Genomic DNA, 17,295 nt, shown 5'->3' with positions numbered 1-17,295 from the left:
GAAAGTGACTAAAAGGCTCAGAGAAGAGAGATCATAAAGATAATGTTTGACAACTATACCTCAGACAAAGAACAAAGTAAACAAAAGTCGTCCTCAAAGGCAAGACCAAGTTACAGCGAAGACTGGTCTTGGATAGCCAAATCGTTAACCATCCAAAAAAAAAGATTAGCAAAAAAAGGTTGAGACATCCGAACAGGATTTTGTAATCTCCTGGAACATAAGGGGTTTTAAACATTTGTTGAACAAAGGGAATGTACACCTAAAGAAAGCATCAATTATATGCTTACAAGAAACCTGGATCCAGGAGCTGCCAACTGAAAACTATGAGATTCACATGAACCCAGCACAAAAAGGCAAAAACGGAAGAACATTGGCAGGCCTATTAACGCTGGTAAGACAAAAACAGAGAACCCTCAATTAAAAAGGCAACCCAAATCGATTTATGCAATGGGCAATAATCAAAACCAAATCACTGGACCCAGATACAGAATTAAGAACACTGATATAAACATCTACCCTGAGAATCAAGACCTCCAAGTTGCTAAGCAAAATTTCAGATATAATAAAAGTTCAAACAGCAAATGTCCCTCACTTGAATGTAGTTATATGTGGAGACTTGAACATCAAATGTCTCAACCAACAGGGACTCCCAAACCTTGATCCACTTAGTTTTGGAGAGTCAGATGCAGCAAAGTGGGAGCAGATGGCAAATGAGAACAGCTTATTTATGCTAAATCGCCAAGTGAAATGGGACACTGCAGGTAAATCAAGCCGGACAAACAGAGTCTTAAGCTCTATAATCGATTATATATGGATCCTGAAGAACCATTTGCATGAAGTGGATAGTTCTGAGGTGTTACCACAAGAAGCCAGGGATCACAACATCGTGAAACTTACTTGACTAAGCGAACCAAAGAAAAAGGTGACTGATAAAACTTGTACTGTAGAGATAAATCCGGGAGGTAATCGCCTGAGACTAAGGAAAAGTGATATTGCAGACCTATTAATCAACTACAAAAATCAAACAATTTATGACAACTCTGACATCTCGTACATTTCCCTTTTAAAAATCTACAAAACTAAATACTCTGGATTGAAACTGCCTTTATTGAACCCAAAACATCAATACAGCATGAAAGTGGTAGCCAAAAGGAAACAGCTAAGATGAGAAACTCGGCACATAAAGAATTCAGCTAATGGAGAAACACAATTCAGACAAATTAAAAGGAAGCAACAATATTATAAGAACTGGCTAATTGGGTTTAGACAATCGAGAGATCATTAACAAGGGGAAAGGATGTTGCATGCATTTGCTCAAGCTACCACAAGAGACACATGGGATATAATCAACAATCAAACCTTAAATAATCAGAGTCGTGTCATAAGTGGAGTCTCAGAATCTCAGTGGATGAAGCATTGTGCCAAAGTGTTCGGAAGTCTACACACCATCACAGAAGTCGAACCCAGATGCAACTGCAACTCTTGGAAAACAATGATGGACGAAGAACAAATCGACTAAGCAATATGAAAACTGATAGATTCATCGGCGGCAGGGCCAGACCGTCTAACAAATCTACATCTTAAAAAAGACCCAGCAAAATGGTCTGAGATGATAACCACGATATTCAAGAGCATTGAAAATCAAAAACAAATTTCGAACTCATGGACCAAAAGTATTACTGTCCCAATCTTCAAGAAATGGAGGCGTGACGAGCCAACAAACTATCGGCCCATATCCCTGCTCGATACCATAGGGAAACTGTTTGCATCGGTCATAGATCCCCATCAGAATGGATTCATTAAGGAGACTGGCACGGAACTAAACTTATTCATCTTGTCAATACTAAAATTAAATGCCATCACAGTCAAGGGGAGGTTACAATGAGCCTTTATAGACTTAAGCCAAGCTTTTGCTGGAGTGAACAGACACAAACTATGGCTAAAACTAAAGAAATTGAAGTGTCTTGAAGAACTATTACAGCCAATAAAAGCCCTCCATCAAAACACCTCCATGCGAATAAGAATTAACAACAAGGGTACCTTATCCACTGACCTCCCCATTAAAAGAGGAGTGAAACAAGGCTGTCCGCTTGCCGCCACTCTTTTTAAGCTGTACATTGCTGACCTTGCTGAGTCTCTAAGTGACACTTTCCCCCGAAAACTAAATCACAATTAAAAAAACACAAATAAAAAAATACATGTTTCACTGTGCATGGCTGACAGCATTGCACGAAATATGAGTTTTATTTCTGAAAATCTTGCCTGGAAAAGGTCGTCAGGGAGGTGATCTTTATTTTCCTTACTCCTGAAGAGCCTTCCCCACATAATCTAAGTCTGGTGTTACTTACTTTTCTTCACTCCAGTCCTCCAATATTTCGGGAAAGTGCTTGATTGTAGGCAGGGTGCAAAATCGAGCATAAACTGCCCCCTGGGGACCTTTTCCATGGCAAGATTTGCTTATGGTGACATGCACCATTTTACAGAAAGCACTGATAAGTATTTTGTCATCCGTCACCATGGGGCGAGTGCATTTATCTTAGGTCAAGTATGTAAACTAAGGGACTCGACCTGCAGCGCCAGTGGGATTGTTAAGAAATTGCACGGCCTGTTTCACCAGGCTTTGTTTTGCCTCACGTTCTGGTACTGGCCACACAGTGGTACTATCATCACTTTGGAAACAAGGAGAGTGCCACTGACGCACATGAACCTCTATAGTGTCATGAATGGAAGAAAATAAATGAATACCACAGGCAGTGGCCCACATTATCGGGTTTGGAATAAGCAGAGTCTGACTGTGGTATAACATTATTTTGGGCACCAATGAAAATGTGTCCCACAGTTGCAAATGGCAATTCATTCCTTTTGTGACAGCTTCAATAGTACACAAGGGGGAGTTTTTTTATAAAATGGGATGCAAATTGTGCATTTTAAATATTTATTAAGGAACACTGGTCAAAGCTTTTAGCCACACAGTAGAGTAACTCATCAAACTGGCCCACATTGGCCACAAAAGTGGTCCACTTTGACCAAGAAAACTGGCCCACAATAGCATTTTGCGTTTTTGGTTCGGGCATTGCCCTGTTGCCCTATAGGCCAGTCCGAGCCTGGGAGTAAACTTTGCTTAGGTGAGGGGCGAAACCAGACATAGGTTCTTTCTCATGCTGAACTGAGAGAGTGAATGGTGGGGCTATCTCCGGATGACAATAGTCAGGGAAGAGGTGGTCAGAATCAGATGTTTGCTGCTCACAGTATAAATGGCCAGCATTGCATCCTATCTGCTCATGTCATTGCCCGCTGTTTATGGGTGTAGGCACTGTTTTGAGGACATCTGGGGAGAGGCCCAATGCACCCATGTCCATGGTCGTCAGATGTACCCAGAAGGGAGAAGGGAAAGTTGTGACTCTCCAGAAGCCACTGGCCAATATGGGGCCTTACCCTGAAAATGGGCCCAGACCGAGTAAGCAAAAGGAATGCTGCGACCGAATACCTAGATGAGTGGGGCTCTGTTTGCTTTCCTGTGGCTTATGAGAATGAGCACTTCGCCAAGGAAGGCTGCTGCCTGGTTTTGTACCAAGGGCTGCAGCAGAGTCCCTCTTTTGAGAAAAGTTTCAATGTGGGATTTAGCGGCAAAGCTAAGAGTGTGTATGACTATGCCATAGATGTTGTCCATTTTGTCTGAGACCCAGCTGTTCTAATGCCCCACTCAGCTGGGCTTATGTGAAAAGAGTCTTCTCTCTCCCTGTCATAGTTATTCTCCTGAAACAGGGCCGGGAGAAGACTCTTTTCACAGCAGCATGGCAGATTGACAGATCGTCATGCTTTCATTTCAGAGCTACCCCAAGGCCCCAAAGAGGAAGGAGGGGGCAGGAAAAAGAGCGTTAGAAGGTCACTGAGCACACTGAAGAGGAACCGAACTCAAAAGTGCAGTGAAAACAAAGTAAAGATTTCTATTAAAAGCTTAAATGAAACTCTGGCATACTCAAAGTAAGTGATTTAATGTAGTTGTCACCCGCTCCCCCTCCCCACTTCGCCACGCCTAGTGTCTGTGTAGAGCAGAGTGTAGGCAAAATGTAGGCGAGTGTTAACATGAAGAGAGTTATTTAATAAATCATTATGGATACAGGAGAACACCTTTTCGTTCTCTCTTAACCAAAGTAGGGTCATCAAGTCACATGTCAAGTCCCCAGTAACGCTAAATAAATCCTTCTGAGAAGATGAATACAGCTGACACAGTGACAGGGGAAAGTGCCGCTTACAAGCTGTAGCTGGTGAAGCCAACGCATTGGGTTAAAACATAGAGGAAAGAAAACGGGCCACGGTTAACAGGCGTGTGGAGGATACCCAGAGGGACTCTCCACATTAAATCAGAGCAAAGGGTAATGTAAACATCAAAAGCTATGTCCCTGACGACGGCTGGCTGGGTTTCTTACCACGATGTGTCACTGAACTCGACTTCGGGGTACCCGTCGGCATCCAGGTCTGGGCTCACATCCATTTTGAATCAGTTCATTCTGCTCTCATTCCATTCTGAGAGACGTCCGCTGTCATGCGCAGCACCGTGGCTGGGAAGGGTGGAATGGCGCGTCGCTTTTCGCTTGCCTCTTTTTCGGTGTGGCCCCCGGCAAGGTGGGTTTCTCTTTCTCCGTATAGGCCGCTTGTTTAGTTCAGATGGGGCAGAGTTTCGTGTAAATGTGTGCCCTCGACACAAAGTTTCCGTCTGCGACCGCTGCTTCCTGAAACCGGCCTGAAGATGCATAGGTTCTTGCGCTCGGTGCAGGGAGAGGTTTCCTGCTTGCAAATGCGCGTTGGCCCAGTTCACAGCTAGAGCCGACACCACAGCCGAGACTGCGGAGCTCGCTTAAAAGAAAGAAGACCTGCAGGGCAGCACTCGGAGACAATCACCCGCTAGCATCTAGAACGCTAAATACACCCCTGGTCCCGCAATAAAGGACCACAAGCAGGGGTGGACTGGGAACTAAAAGAGGCCCTGGAATTAATTACTGGGGACCAAAATAGGCCCTGGAAATAAGGTTCAAAGTGGCCCCATTTGACACATTTTCAGCAAGCCCAATGCTTTTCCTATGAGAAAAGTTGGAAATATCACACAAAAGAGGCCCAGGGTGCAGAGGCTCCAGAGTTTCCTATAGGCCAGTCCACCCCTGCCCACAAGACAGGCCTTGGTTGAGTTCGCATTGGAGGCGAAGCAGCTATGTGGATTATCATAGGATGCACTGCAGGTCAGGTCTGAAGTATATTGGACACAGCCTTTTTTATCTGAGTCCCGGAAAAGCAATCTTTCTGCGAGAGCTGTGTCCTGTGCATGTCCCAGCTCTGGCATATGAGAGGTTGCTGCAGGTGAGTAAAGAGTTACCAGAGTCCTTTGTGGATCCCAGTACTAGAGCGGAAGGGATTGCTGAACATCGAGGTTATAGAGTGGCACAGAAACTCAATATGTCCATCCATGTTGGTATCCCACACTGTGCTGCTGGACGTTCTTTAAATATCAGAACTATCCTGAGCACAAAGAGTTAAAACTGCTATGAAATAAGACATCATTAGGCACACGTTGAAATAGATAATGGGAGACTAAAGAGACAAAACACTTCAGCCTGCCTGTTCTAACTAAAGTAACAGGAAGTGCGGTTGTGCCATTATGTTCATAGATTAGTCATTTACACAGAGGTGAACACATGTACACCAAGGCCCTTCTGAAAATCTTCTTCCACTGGAGAGGCGCGAATACGATTTACGACTATAAAAGCAGCGCAGAACTGAGAGCAAAGCTCAACCAGTTGCAAACTAGTATGATCCAGACATTTCAGGATTGTAGATCTGGAAACAAAATGTCTGGATTTCCGATGCAGACAGCAGCAGGCAACAGCAGCAGCAATATGCAGGGGCCCCAAAGTCTTTACTCGGGCTGGGCTGCTGAAGCAAGGCACAGCCCAGCAATTAGATGCATTGTGGGGGACTGGTGGGAGGTGCATAACTCTCTTATTATCATTATTATGGTATTTATTAAGCGCAGATCTAGCTTCGAGAAGCAACAGGGCGCTTTACAAAGGTATACAACCATACTGATACACAAGTGAGAACTTTACAGAGGTGTACAACAGTGCAGATGCATAATGGAACGCTTTTCAGAGGTAACAACAGAACAGATATACAGCGAGGGGTAGGATATAGAGGGGAACAGAGGAGATGTACAGCTGTACCGGGTGTCAGTGAGGAGAGGGGCAGACAGCGTCTATCGAGCCAGGTGCTGCAGGGTCGACATGATGCCCTAGCTGTTAAGGAGTAGAGACGTCTTGAATGGGTCTTGAGTCCTTTTCTAAATTGCAGAGCGTGGGGGCGAATCTGATGCTGAGGTGAAGGAGGTTCCATAGTCTTGGGGTATAGGCAGAGAAGGCTTGTTTTCTGGTCCTTTCCTTTCTGCAGTGGCGGATTTCAAGTCTGCACGTGTCCTGGCTCCTGGTGGTGCACTGTCTTCCAGAGCTGCTGAGTTCCTCTGCCGGGGTAGCTTGGTGGCATGAGGGCGACTGCCTTATAGATGACGCAGCAAGGCTTGAAGGTGATTTGTATGTGCAATGGGAGCCAGTGAAGATCGATAAGGACCGGGGTGATGTGGTTGTATCTGCATAGACCCTTGATGAGGCATGCGGCTGCACGTAGGACACTTCTCAGGGGCACAAGGGAGGACGACGGGAGGCCTTCGAGGAGAACTTTGCCCCATTCAGGTGGGATAGCGCCAGTGCTTGAACAGTAGTTCTAAAACTGTCCGGAGGGAGGGCTTGGGGAGAGCTGATACCAACCTGTGTGAGTTTTATTAGCTATGTGTGTTTTGAAAGAGTGTTTTTTTTTATTTGGAACCTGCATGGCTTGATGCAGGAGGTGAACTCGGCTGTCAATCCCTCAGGGTTCATGTTGATAGCCAGGTATGTATGTATGGGTGTTCGGTGTTGTGGGTGTGGAGTTGGAAATTGGTCTTGGAGGGGCATCTGAACAAACAGCTGATGGTTGGCGAGGTAGGTCTTGAATAAGTGTAGGATGAGGTTGCGGATCCCCATTCGCCGATCTAGGTTGTCCAAGAGCACCTGGTGGTCTACTGTGTCGATCGCAACCATGAGGTAAAGTAGAACCAGGATGATGAGTGTATCGTCGCCCACCTGTATGGTTGTGGTCTCTGTACTGCATCTGAACCCAGATTGGTAGGTTTGGAGGAGATTGGTGGTGTTGATGTGCTGCTACAGTTGCGTGGCTTCCGCTTTATCGATGATCTTACATAGGAAGGGAAGATGGGTGATGGGGCGATGTTACCTAGGGTGTCAGGATCCAGAGTGGGTTTCTTTAGTAGAGGGAGGATTTGTCCTGTCTTTAGGTTTGATGTGAAGGTGTCTTGAGTTAGGGAGTTGTTGATGATCTTGAAGTAGGGCAGGAGAGCTGCTGCAGGGAGGGTCTTGAGGATGGATGCTGGGAGGATGTCATCTGTATATGATGTGGCTTTGAGGTTTCTACAAGGTCCTCTATAGAGAGTGTCTTCAATGCTGTCCAGTGTGTGGAGATTTCACAATGAGGGACGTCAGGTGGGTCTTTGGATTTGGATGCAGAGCTGGTGTCTATGCGCTGGTGAATCTTGCTGATTTTGTCGATGAAGAAGGTGTTGATGGCGGTGGATTTTCTGGTGGAGTGTGGTATTGCAGGATCTGGTAGAGGGTTAATGCAGTGCTTGATGACTTTGTTGGCATCTTCTGCTATGGTGTTCTGATAGTAGGAGGCCTTGACTTTGTTGATTAGTTGTCAGTGGGTACCTCGGAGTTCCTTGAGGAGTGCTAGGTCGGATGTGGTCCTGGAGCGGCACCTGGTTTTCTCTTGTTTCCCGATGACTGTTATGTTGAGGTTGAGTTCTTACGTGTACCACGGTGCTCACGGTTTCGGTTTGCTGATGCGTTGTTTCAGAGGTGCGTGTCGGTCGATGGAGGCTGAGAGGGTCGCATTGAGTGCTTCTAGTAAAGAGCTGCAGTTTGGTTGGGGGTGTTCGGTCTATGTGAGGTGGAGGTTGGCGAGGTCTTCAGTGAGGGCTTCTACTGGGAAGTTCTTGAAGGACCTGAAGGTTTGTCTGATGGGTTTTTGCTGGGAGTGCTTGACCCAGGCGGTGTGCAGGATGTTGAAAGGCACGTCCAGGTGGTCAGACCAGTCAGGCAGGAGTGGAACGCTGTCGTGGAACGAAGGCAGTGCGGCGATGATTAGGTCAAGAATGTTACCTGGACCACGTCTGACAGGTGTGGACCAGGGAGTCCTGCTGGGCCACCTGAAAGGGAGGCGGCCTCTTCAATTTTTTGCAGCCCAGGATGGCTTAAAACATTGGGTGTTCCCCACTGTGGGGGGCGCCAGTAATTGTGAGTGACCGGGGCCAGTGGCAGTAATTGTGGGCCACCTGGACGTGGCAGTGCTCACAGGCACCCCCCTGCATGTCTAGGGAGTGCCTCAAATGCAGGCCTAGGCAGCGGCCGTGAACGGGCACAGAGTGGAGCGAATGTAAACCCTTGTCCATGAAGGTTGCACTGCAGAGGTAATCCTGGAACCTCTCTTTAACGACCCACTTCTTTTAAAAAAAAAACGTTTATTTGCATTTTTCATAAAGATACAAGCATCTCGTAATTTCTGAGCATCAATCCACTTATGAACGAAGCTACCTCCCTCCCCCGCACCCACCAACAATACAACTTGCAATCTACAACAGGACGTACAGCTGCTCTTACCACCTAACCCGCCAAAGTAGGGAGCATAATTAAGAAAAGGAAAAAAAAATAGCCCTGCATAAATCATTACCGCCCTCGCCACAGAGATGTTTCCTTCTTTGACAACGGACCATGATTCATCCTGAGAATTACCACAATGCCGCCATTCGCCCTGCTAGAAAGGAACCCCCTTGCTCGTGGCTCCTCTCAAGGGATAACGGCCACAAGTCAAGCCACCCAAGTCTAACCCACGATCCCAGGTTTACTATATCCCTATTTCAGAATGATCAAGCCCCATTCCAGATGGAAAGACCCCATACAGTTGTTAACCATCGCAGTCCGGTCCTCAATTATAAAAATGCCCCAGAACTTGGTCATCCAATCCGCCTTAGTCAAGATACTCGTTATTTTACACTTCTGTGATACCGCCAACATCCCCGCCTGAAACATAGCCTCCCACAATCTGGGGAACCGGCACTCCTCCCTGTCCCCTACTAGGATACCGTACAACAATTGTAGTGGATCCAACTCTCGCTGCACCCCAACTGTTTCCTTTACCCAGCTCAGGAGCTCAGCCCAGTAAACTTGGATCTGCAGGCACAGCCACCACATATGAAACGAGGATCCCACTTGTCCACAGGTTCTGGGGCAAAGGGGTGACACTCCACTGTAAATTTTGATACGTTTCAGTGGGTCCAGGTGCCAGCAATGTAACATCTTAAAATGATGTTCCATAGTCGCAGTAAAAAGGTTGCCATGGAATGGGACCTTATACATTTTATCCCAGAACTCCACTGAGACTCTGCTACCTTGACCATGTTATCTGATAGTCTTTGAACTTTAGCCTCCCCATCTAGCGTCCGGACAGTAGCCCTTTCCTGGTCACTGCACTGTCATTAGTTTTCTCGAAAGGTGTGAGAGGACGCAGAAGGTCAACACTCCATATACAGTCTGCCAGAATTTCCTTTAAGTTAATGTATTCGAACACACTGATCAGCTCACGGCGAGCATGTCACCGGCCTCCTCATAACTCTCAAACACCCCTTCCACAAACATTTGCCCTGCCCTCTCAAGACCTCTGTCCGACCACAATTTTGAGTGTTGAAATCCCCCTTTCCCAAATCTAAAGGGATTCACCACAAGAAGCTCATCGAAGTCTGTCATTACTGCAGTCCCTCTTCCATAAGGACCACAACACTCCCAGGCTCGGATGGGACCTAATCTTTTCGGGGACTGCTTTTGTTAGAACTGCAAGACGTCCCTAAATTTTTTCAGGTGTGTATACATATCCTCTAATTAAAGGAATAGTGCGCTCACAAATATTATTGTCCCAAGCGTTTGAGCATGTGGTTTTAAGCATACGTTGATCGATTGTAAAAACATTTCCTATGCACCGTACCGTAGTTTTCCTCACTTTTGCACATGCGAAATGAGGCAGCCGGGCGCGGCCATTTTGTGCTAATCTTATCCGTTTATCCATCGCCCAAAATTCAAGTGCCCCTGCAGCACTAAATCATATCACCCGCCCCTGAAGCTGACATCACCATTCCTAGCGATATTCTCCACCTATCTCCATGACGTTACTGTGCAGCATAGCCAAACGGGTCCAGTCATCACCCACATCTTGACGTCAATTGACGCAGAACCCGGAATATCAGCACACGTCCTCTCACAGCACAGCGCATCCCGATTCTGAATACAAAACACCTTTTTTTTTAGGAAACCGCAATACTCTGCAATTTATAATGTGCTTTTATTTCACAATAAACACTCCTAGAACATCCGCCAATTTCCATATTCAACCAAATTTGAAATGCCTTTCTTCGTTTCGATCCACAAATCTTTTTCGTGAGTCACACAGTGTTCCTTTGGGTATAAGAATCGCATTGGACGTGCCGTGAATCGCAAGGCTTCAGCATCAGCTTGTTGCGAGACCACTGTAAACGATGTCAGGTTGGTCCTTGTTGCTGGTACCGCAAAAGGGCATATCGGCCCGGGGCGATCGTCCTACAACAGCGTGATCGAAATCCAGCCATTTAGGTCTATCTGCAACTGCCTGTCGAAGAAGCCATCAATTGGTATCTGGAAACTATGACATTTGCAGAATGGCAGGATGTAGCTGTGTAGAAAACATAACAGAAATGTGTCTCAGTAGCCGTTCTTTATTCGACACCGTGTGAAAACTAATGAAGAACACAAACGTGAAACAATGGAAACACAGAGAAAACATTGTAGAAAGTTGGAGTCTACGATGTGCTTGAGAGGTTAGTGCTATGGAGTATGCTTAGCTCGCAATGGGATGCTGATGCGGAAGCTGACCGATGAATTCGAAGATAACATAGACGGCATTTTAACTGAATTTTAGCGTAGAATTTGGCGTTGGTGGAATCCAGACGTGGACTACATGCATTTCGGTGCTGGACTGCCCATGTCCCCGGGACAAAGACACACAGGTTATTTTTGCGTGTCGTTGGAAAATGCCACAAACTACAACCCATTACAATGTTAGCCAGCAATACCGGTCATAAAATGAAACCTTGACTCTATCGTCTATAAACTTGTCTACAGTAAAACGTACATAATATTCAGCATTTCCATTCTCTCGGCGTAACGCAGAGTGTCCTTCAGATCAACACATTTTCATAAAATGAAATGACATGTTCCTTTGTCCAGTTTTGGAATGGTGAACCTTACCATATTTGACGATATTACAGACCTCCCTTCATTCATTCCATTCCGAATCCTCCCTTTCTTCCAAGGATGAATAACAATCGAACCTTCTTAGAAGTGCCTATGCTAAGTTTGCTTTTGGTGAAGGAAAGCCACAAATCAAAAACATACTGGCCTAGCGCCATGACTAGCACCATTACCAGTACCGTGTCTGCCCTCGTTCAATGGGGACTTACCGGTCTAGTCTGACCTTTGCGGAACCGATAAGTCCCCATTGAAAAAGCCATTCCCCATTCCTATTTCAGCCCATAGGGCTCAGTGCGAAGGGGGAAGGCGCTAATAACGGTACTGCAAATTGCGCTACCGTTATTAGCTCTGAAGTACCTTTGCGGGTCCCGTACATAACGCCTGGTAAAACCAGGCGTTAAGGACGGGGCCTCAAAGGGACCTCGGAATAGGGTGCAAAGGCATTACCGTCACCGGTGTCATTACCGGTGCCCGGTATCCCTTTGCACCCAGGTCATAATGACCCCCCTGTGTAGGATGCATTGGTGTGCACAGCTCACAAGCAAAAATCAAACGCGGTGACCTTCACTCCCATGGCAGCGATTAGCCCTGCAGACCAATGTGGCATTTGAAATATTTTCGAAAAGCAAACAAATTTTTTGCTGGCATCCACCAATACAGCACAAACTTTATAGTGATTTACTTATTTTATGAAAACAGTACCAGATAGTGTCCTCCCCATTGAAACATCTGCCTGTGTCCTGGTTTCAAAGATGAATGTGCTCTGCGGATAACATGAGACACTCACAAGTCATAAATACAAGTGCCCTTCCATCTCCACTGAACTTTGCACGCACTAACAAACGTTGGAGGAGAGACGGTATATCCCGGCCCCCTGAACCATTCTTGTACTGGTCAAATGACGCCTAAGTGAAGGTGGGAGACACCTCCACCCCTCCTGTACCTATTTGCATCACCCATGTTTCATAAAAGTGTATTAAGGCTGTGCTAATGTGTATGATTTGAACCTCATTTGGTTTACTTCCAAATGCCTTATTTTTAGAGTCCCTCTGCCCCTCTGGCGAACTGCTCACTCGCCCAGCGCCGTGCACAGCCAGCCCCCACCACCTGTCAGCTCAACCCGTCTCCTGTTCTCACGGCAATGCAGCTATTCATTTTTGCAAGTAGCGAGTCTCGAGCCCTGACAAAAGGTGCTCGTACAAGAATGTCAGACCAAGCCCTGCTCTAACCTTAGTGCACAATCCGTCTCTGCTGACTGACTCATGCCATCTCCAACCCCCTCCTGCCATGCCGCTGTACCTTGAACCCATGACCCCTGTTCTCTTTGAACGCATTTGGTCCCCAGACTCTACTCCCGCACCACCTCAAATTAACCTCCCATATACCTAATCAGAAGTGGTTATATATTTGTAACACTAACACCTATCCCCACTGTGTTTGAAATCTTAAGACTCCAAAGGCCGCAAATCAAAGATCAGCCCTTCTGATAAGGCATCCGATAGCAAAAACCCCTAACACATGCCACCATAAAAATATAGGTCAGAATGCACCTATTTTACACCAACAGCCCCCTTTCATGCGTTGTTTTCCTTACAGTCAGTAGTTCTTGCATGCCAAGTTTGATATCTATCCTAGGTCTCATTCCTTAGTGGTACGTGTATTTATTCAGCTATTTGGACACATGCTTGCTAAGGTAACTGTAGACCCCACATTTGCTTATATTCATCTGACCCTCCCCTAATCAGTGAAGGACCCACAAGAGCTTGCCGAAAGCGGGAAGTGTGAAAGCACAGAGTTAAGCTGTATTGCATCCTCTAACAGGCACTTATTGCAAAAGAAATTGACAAAGAGGATACATTTGAAAAAGACAATTTGGACACTTTATTTGGGCAATTTATACTTTTAGTAGCTTTGAAATTCAAGTTAAATAGATTTCCATTGGTCATGTACAATGTATAAACATTGTTGAACATATAGATAGCTGCTAATCATTTGAACCGGGAAGTGAACTGTTCCACGAGGTCTGCTTTCCGTGGACAGGGCACGTTTGCAATGTTTTGTGGCAATGTATGTGTTCTAGGAACAAAATCATGAGCGATTCAATGAGTATGCATGTCCAACACAGTCGAAGTGAGATCTTTCACAAAATCCAATTCCATTTCCTTGTATATTGGCTTGACCACCCATTTTTTTGCTGCTTTTTGTAAAGGCCATTGTGTAACAAAGCATACCAAAGTTTCCAGCAGTTCTCGATTGTTGTCTCCTTATGTTCTCATTATGTGCTAATACCGCTAGTAATGTTCGATATTGCATCCCGTCTATGCCGAAATGCAATCTCTTGGGCCTGTACTTTAGGCACATATTGTGGAACACCTCCAAATCTCTGGTGTGACAGAATTCTGGGAGTCCCTTCAGGTCTCTTGAAAGAGTTTTATCAAACACGATCTTCTCAAGAGCTTTGTGTGGAGGTGAAGATGGAACCAACCACTACTTCTTGCGTTCCTGTTCCTCCGATAAAGGTCCATGTGCACATTGGTGAAAATGTAGGTTTTCTGTCCATGAGTGAACGTTGGAACAGTGGTGCATCAATGAGAGACTTTTTTCAAGTAGAATTTCCACAGACGCATCACAAGTTTTGAAGCTCCACCAAAGATGGTTGCTGAAAGACTGGGACCACTGTAAAATATTTTCAGAACCCTTTTTTTTACCAGCAGCTGTGATTTTTTTATTGATTGATTTGGCAACGTGCCATACATCAAATTGATGGCGAATGTTTGGAAACCGCTCTCGCATGGCCTTGGCTATTGAAACATGTCTGTCGGTGGCTATGAGGTCTATTTGCATTCCCCTTGATTGGAGATCTTCCAGGGATTGTATAAAATCATGTTTCTCCATGGCCACTGAGGATTTACATTGGGACACTTGCACGACCACAGAACTCACAATTATTTTAGTTTCCATGTCCTGAAAGTGGTATGTGCAGTACTTTGCTGAAAATCCGGGGCTGTCACACTGTCCATCGCCAGCTAGCCTGAACCGTTTGCCACAGAATGTCCTTTCAATAGACATTTGTTAAATTTTCCAGGCTTAACTAATAGTGGGGAATAAAAATTCTCTTTGATATTTGTAGTACTGCGTTTTAGAAAGGAACTGAAGTCCAACAAATTTACAGAAACTGGACAACTTACTAAAAGTAGAGCCACTGAAAAGTAAAGCTGCTGTACACAGTAGATTTCCAGCTGGCACTTTGCCCAGCCTCGGTTTAGCGGACCATGAAAATGTACCATAGAGCTGGTCACAGGTAGCTTGGAGTTTCAGGTTAGTGCCTTGTAATACTCGAGTCACATTAACCAATGGATCCCCGCATATTTCCCCCCTCACCAGATGGACACATTTCAGCATCAGTATGATCTCTACCAGGCAGATGTCGAATACAATGTAGTTGCTCTCCTTTTTTAGACTATCGTCCTGCATGAATGTGGTTTGTGAATTAACTGATGTGGACAATTCGGCCAAACTAAACATACTGAAGTCGAGATCAAGTTCCTCGGTCCATTGCGTAGAAGCTTCAGTCTCTGTTAGTTCCGCTTTCGTTATTTGCACACGATTGGAGAAACCATCAATGTCGATTGTTTACTGGGTGGCCCTTTCTTTGCGGGTGTAGATTGTGTGAAGTGGTCAGTGAGTAATTCAAAAGCATCTTCCTTATATTCAGTTTCATCTTCATCTTGTCGAGTTCTCACATTGTAGCAATGGTCCAAGAACACTTTGCTTGCTTCGCCAGTCACATTCAATTCATTTTCTGGCCATTGGACATAAGCATCTCTAGTCTGCATATTGACTGGACCACGCTGCGCCTCAAATAATAGTTGATCCATAGTGAAATCTGTTTGGCAAACAGCATCTTTGGTTTCATTTGTTGTCTGTGTTTTTATACTTCTTTTCCTTCTGGGCCTCTAGGAGATGGGTTGTAAAAACATGTTCATTGTAAATCCAACATACAGTATGTAGCACTTTAGATACATAAAACATGTTATGAAGACAATACCAGGCCAAAACACTTTTATTGAACAAAATTGTTTGTAAGTTACCCTTGTTTTCTTGATTTTCTGTGAAAACGTGTTCTTCACTGTAACGACCGCACCAGCAAGCTGGTCCACCACCTCTGATCCACGTGCCTCCTCTTCTAATTCCTGACCTTGTATACATTCCTTGAATAGAATATTCATTAAAAAAACAAAAGTCAATCATATTTGAACTGAAAGTCTTTCATCGCACACATTGCTTACATACATACCCTCGTAAACAGTGTACATCATTTTGTCAAAACAGACATTTCGAATTTCACCTGATTGATGGGAAGTCTACTCAATCAGAGATCACTGTGCAAAACCCACTGATTGTAATGTTGCACTGAAGCATTTTGCATTGTATTCTGCATTAGGGTAGAAATTGTAACATTAGAACTGAAGTGATAGGAGTTTGAAACACTACGCGTTTATATGAATGTCACTGTCTAATAGTATCCGATGTAGGATTTACTTCTTTTCTTTCAAGGGAACTGTCAGTACGCATACCTCAAACTCTGGACCAGCTCCAAAGGGTGATGTAATTGTAGTCGAAGTACCAGCATCCCCCTGTAACACAGTACTTGTTTTAGTTTGGATGAAAACAGTGCAATTGAACAGACACAATAGGATGCAGACAATGCTACATATAAATAGAAACCCATAAATTAAACATTATTTAAACAAACGTCAGGATACATAAACTATTTCACCTCATTTAAAATTCCATGCATAATACATTTGCATGATAGAAAAGCAAAATAAAACTACCTGATAGGTGCTCACAGTTGTTGTTGACTCTGGAAAAGAAATGGATGCAGACTCTTGCTCCTTCATTTTCAGTGCATTGTCACGAAGTGGTAAAAGGGAAAATTAGTTTTGCATTATATATGTGGGAAGATCCAACTCTCAATAACATGAGCTTCTGCAAGTCTGTATGGCTCAGCATTGGTATACTGGACTTGTCAGTAATGTTGTCACTAGCGAGGGTCTGTGCTTCCGTCAGTATGCTCTCCTAAAACAATTGACATGTGAAGCAACCGATTACGAAAAGATTATGCTTATTTCGAAGGGCACTATGGCATAGTTTTCTATGGTCATAATTACTTTCTATGATGCTCCTAAAACCAGGGACAGATGTCTAGATAAATGTGGTATAGTTATAAAGTAATACAATCTGATAAATATGCAAAGTCTAGTAAGAAACATTTACACTGAAAGCATCAATCCGTTCATGTAGTTACCTGTTCAGTACCCCAAGGCCTAACGCTAATTCATCATCCGGGACTCACCTGGTCCAGCATGTGCATGAATCGAGTTGGCATTGCATTTGGAAGCAATTTACGAGACGTTGTGAGTCGATGCTTTTTTGTGTACTGCGATTGGTCGTATATATCCGGGGTAAAGTGCAGGCTGCAGATGCGGAATCGATTGGCCCTCAAGTCTTCCAACACATCCTGGGCTCTACTTTCAAGCTCGTCCACTGGAAATTCATAATATCTGACCCATTCTCTTATTAGATCTATATTCTTCGGGAATGGATGCATTATTGTGCCCTTAGGTTTGTCGTGGGTCTTAGAACAGCAACCATAAAGCATGCAAGCAGGCATTCTTGAAAAATCTGTAAAACAAAATTCAACATAGTTACACATTTCTTTTACATGAATGCGTGAGAAAGATGGAATTATATGAAAGTTTTCTATGCTGTGTTTGTTTTGGTCACAGAAGCAAAAACTGTGTAGCGTAGTCGAATATACACTAGGATAACTTTCATACAGAATTGATTGATGTGA

The 17,295-nt window shown here is 44.7% G+C and overlaps 1 protein-coding gene across 1 annotated transcript in view; it reads right to left on the bottom strand.

Annotated features, from left to right (window-relative positions):
- Positions 1-4,779, bottom strand: part of LOC138569526 (rho guanine nucleotide exchange factor 3-like) — a 388,611-nt gene extending 383,832 nt beyond the window's left edge. The window contains exon 1 of the mRNA XM_069647576.1: positions 4,431-4,779. Coding sequence (XP_069503677.1) covers positions 4,431-4,495 — 65 coding nt within the window. The 5' untranslated portion in view covers positions 4,496-4,779. The remainder of the gene's footprint in view (positions 1-4,430) is intronic.
- Positions 4,780-17,295: the final 12,516 nt, after the last annotated feature.

This window comes from Ambystoma mexicanum, chromosome 2q (genome assembly GCF_040938575.1).
Source record: "Ambystoma mexicanum isolate Mex_15411 chromosome 2q, UKY_AmexF1_1, whole genome shotgun sequence".
NCBI lineage: Eukaryota > Metazoa > Chordata > Amphibia > Caudata > Ambystomatidae > Ambystoma > Ambystoma mexicanum.
The sequence above is the reverse complement of the archived record's forward strand: the minus strand, read 5'-3'. Positions and strand labels throughout refer to the sequence as shown.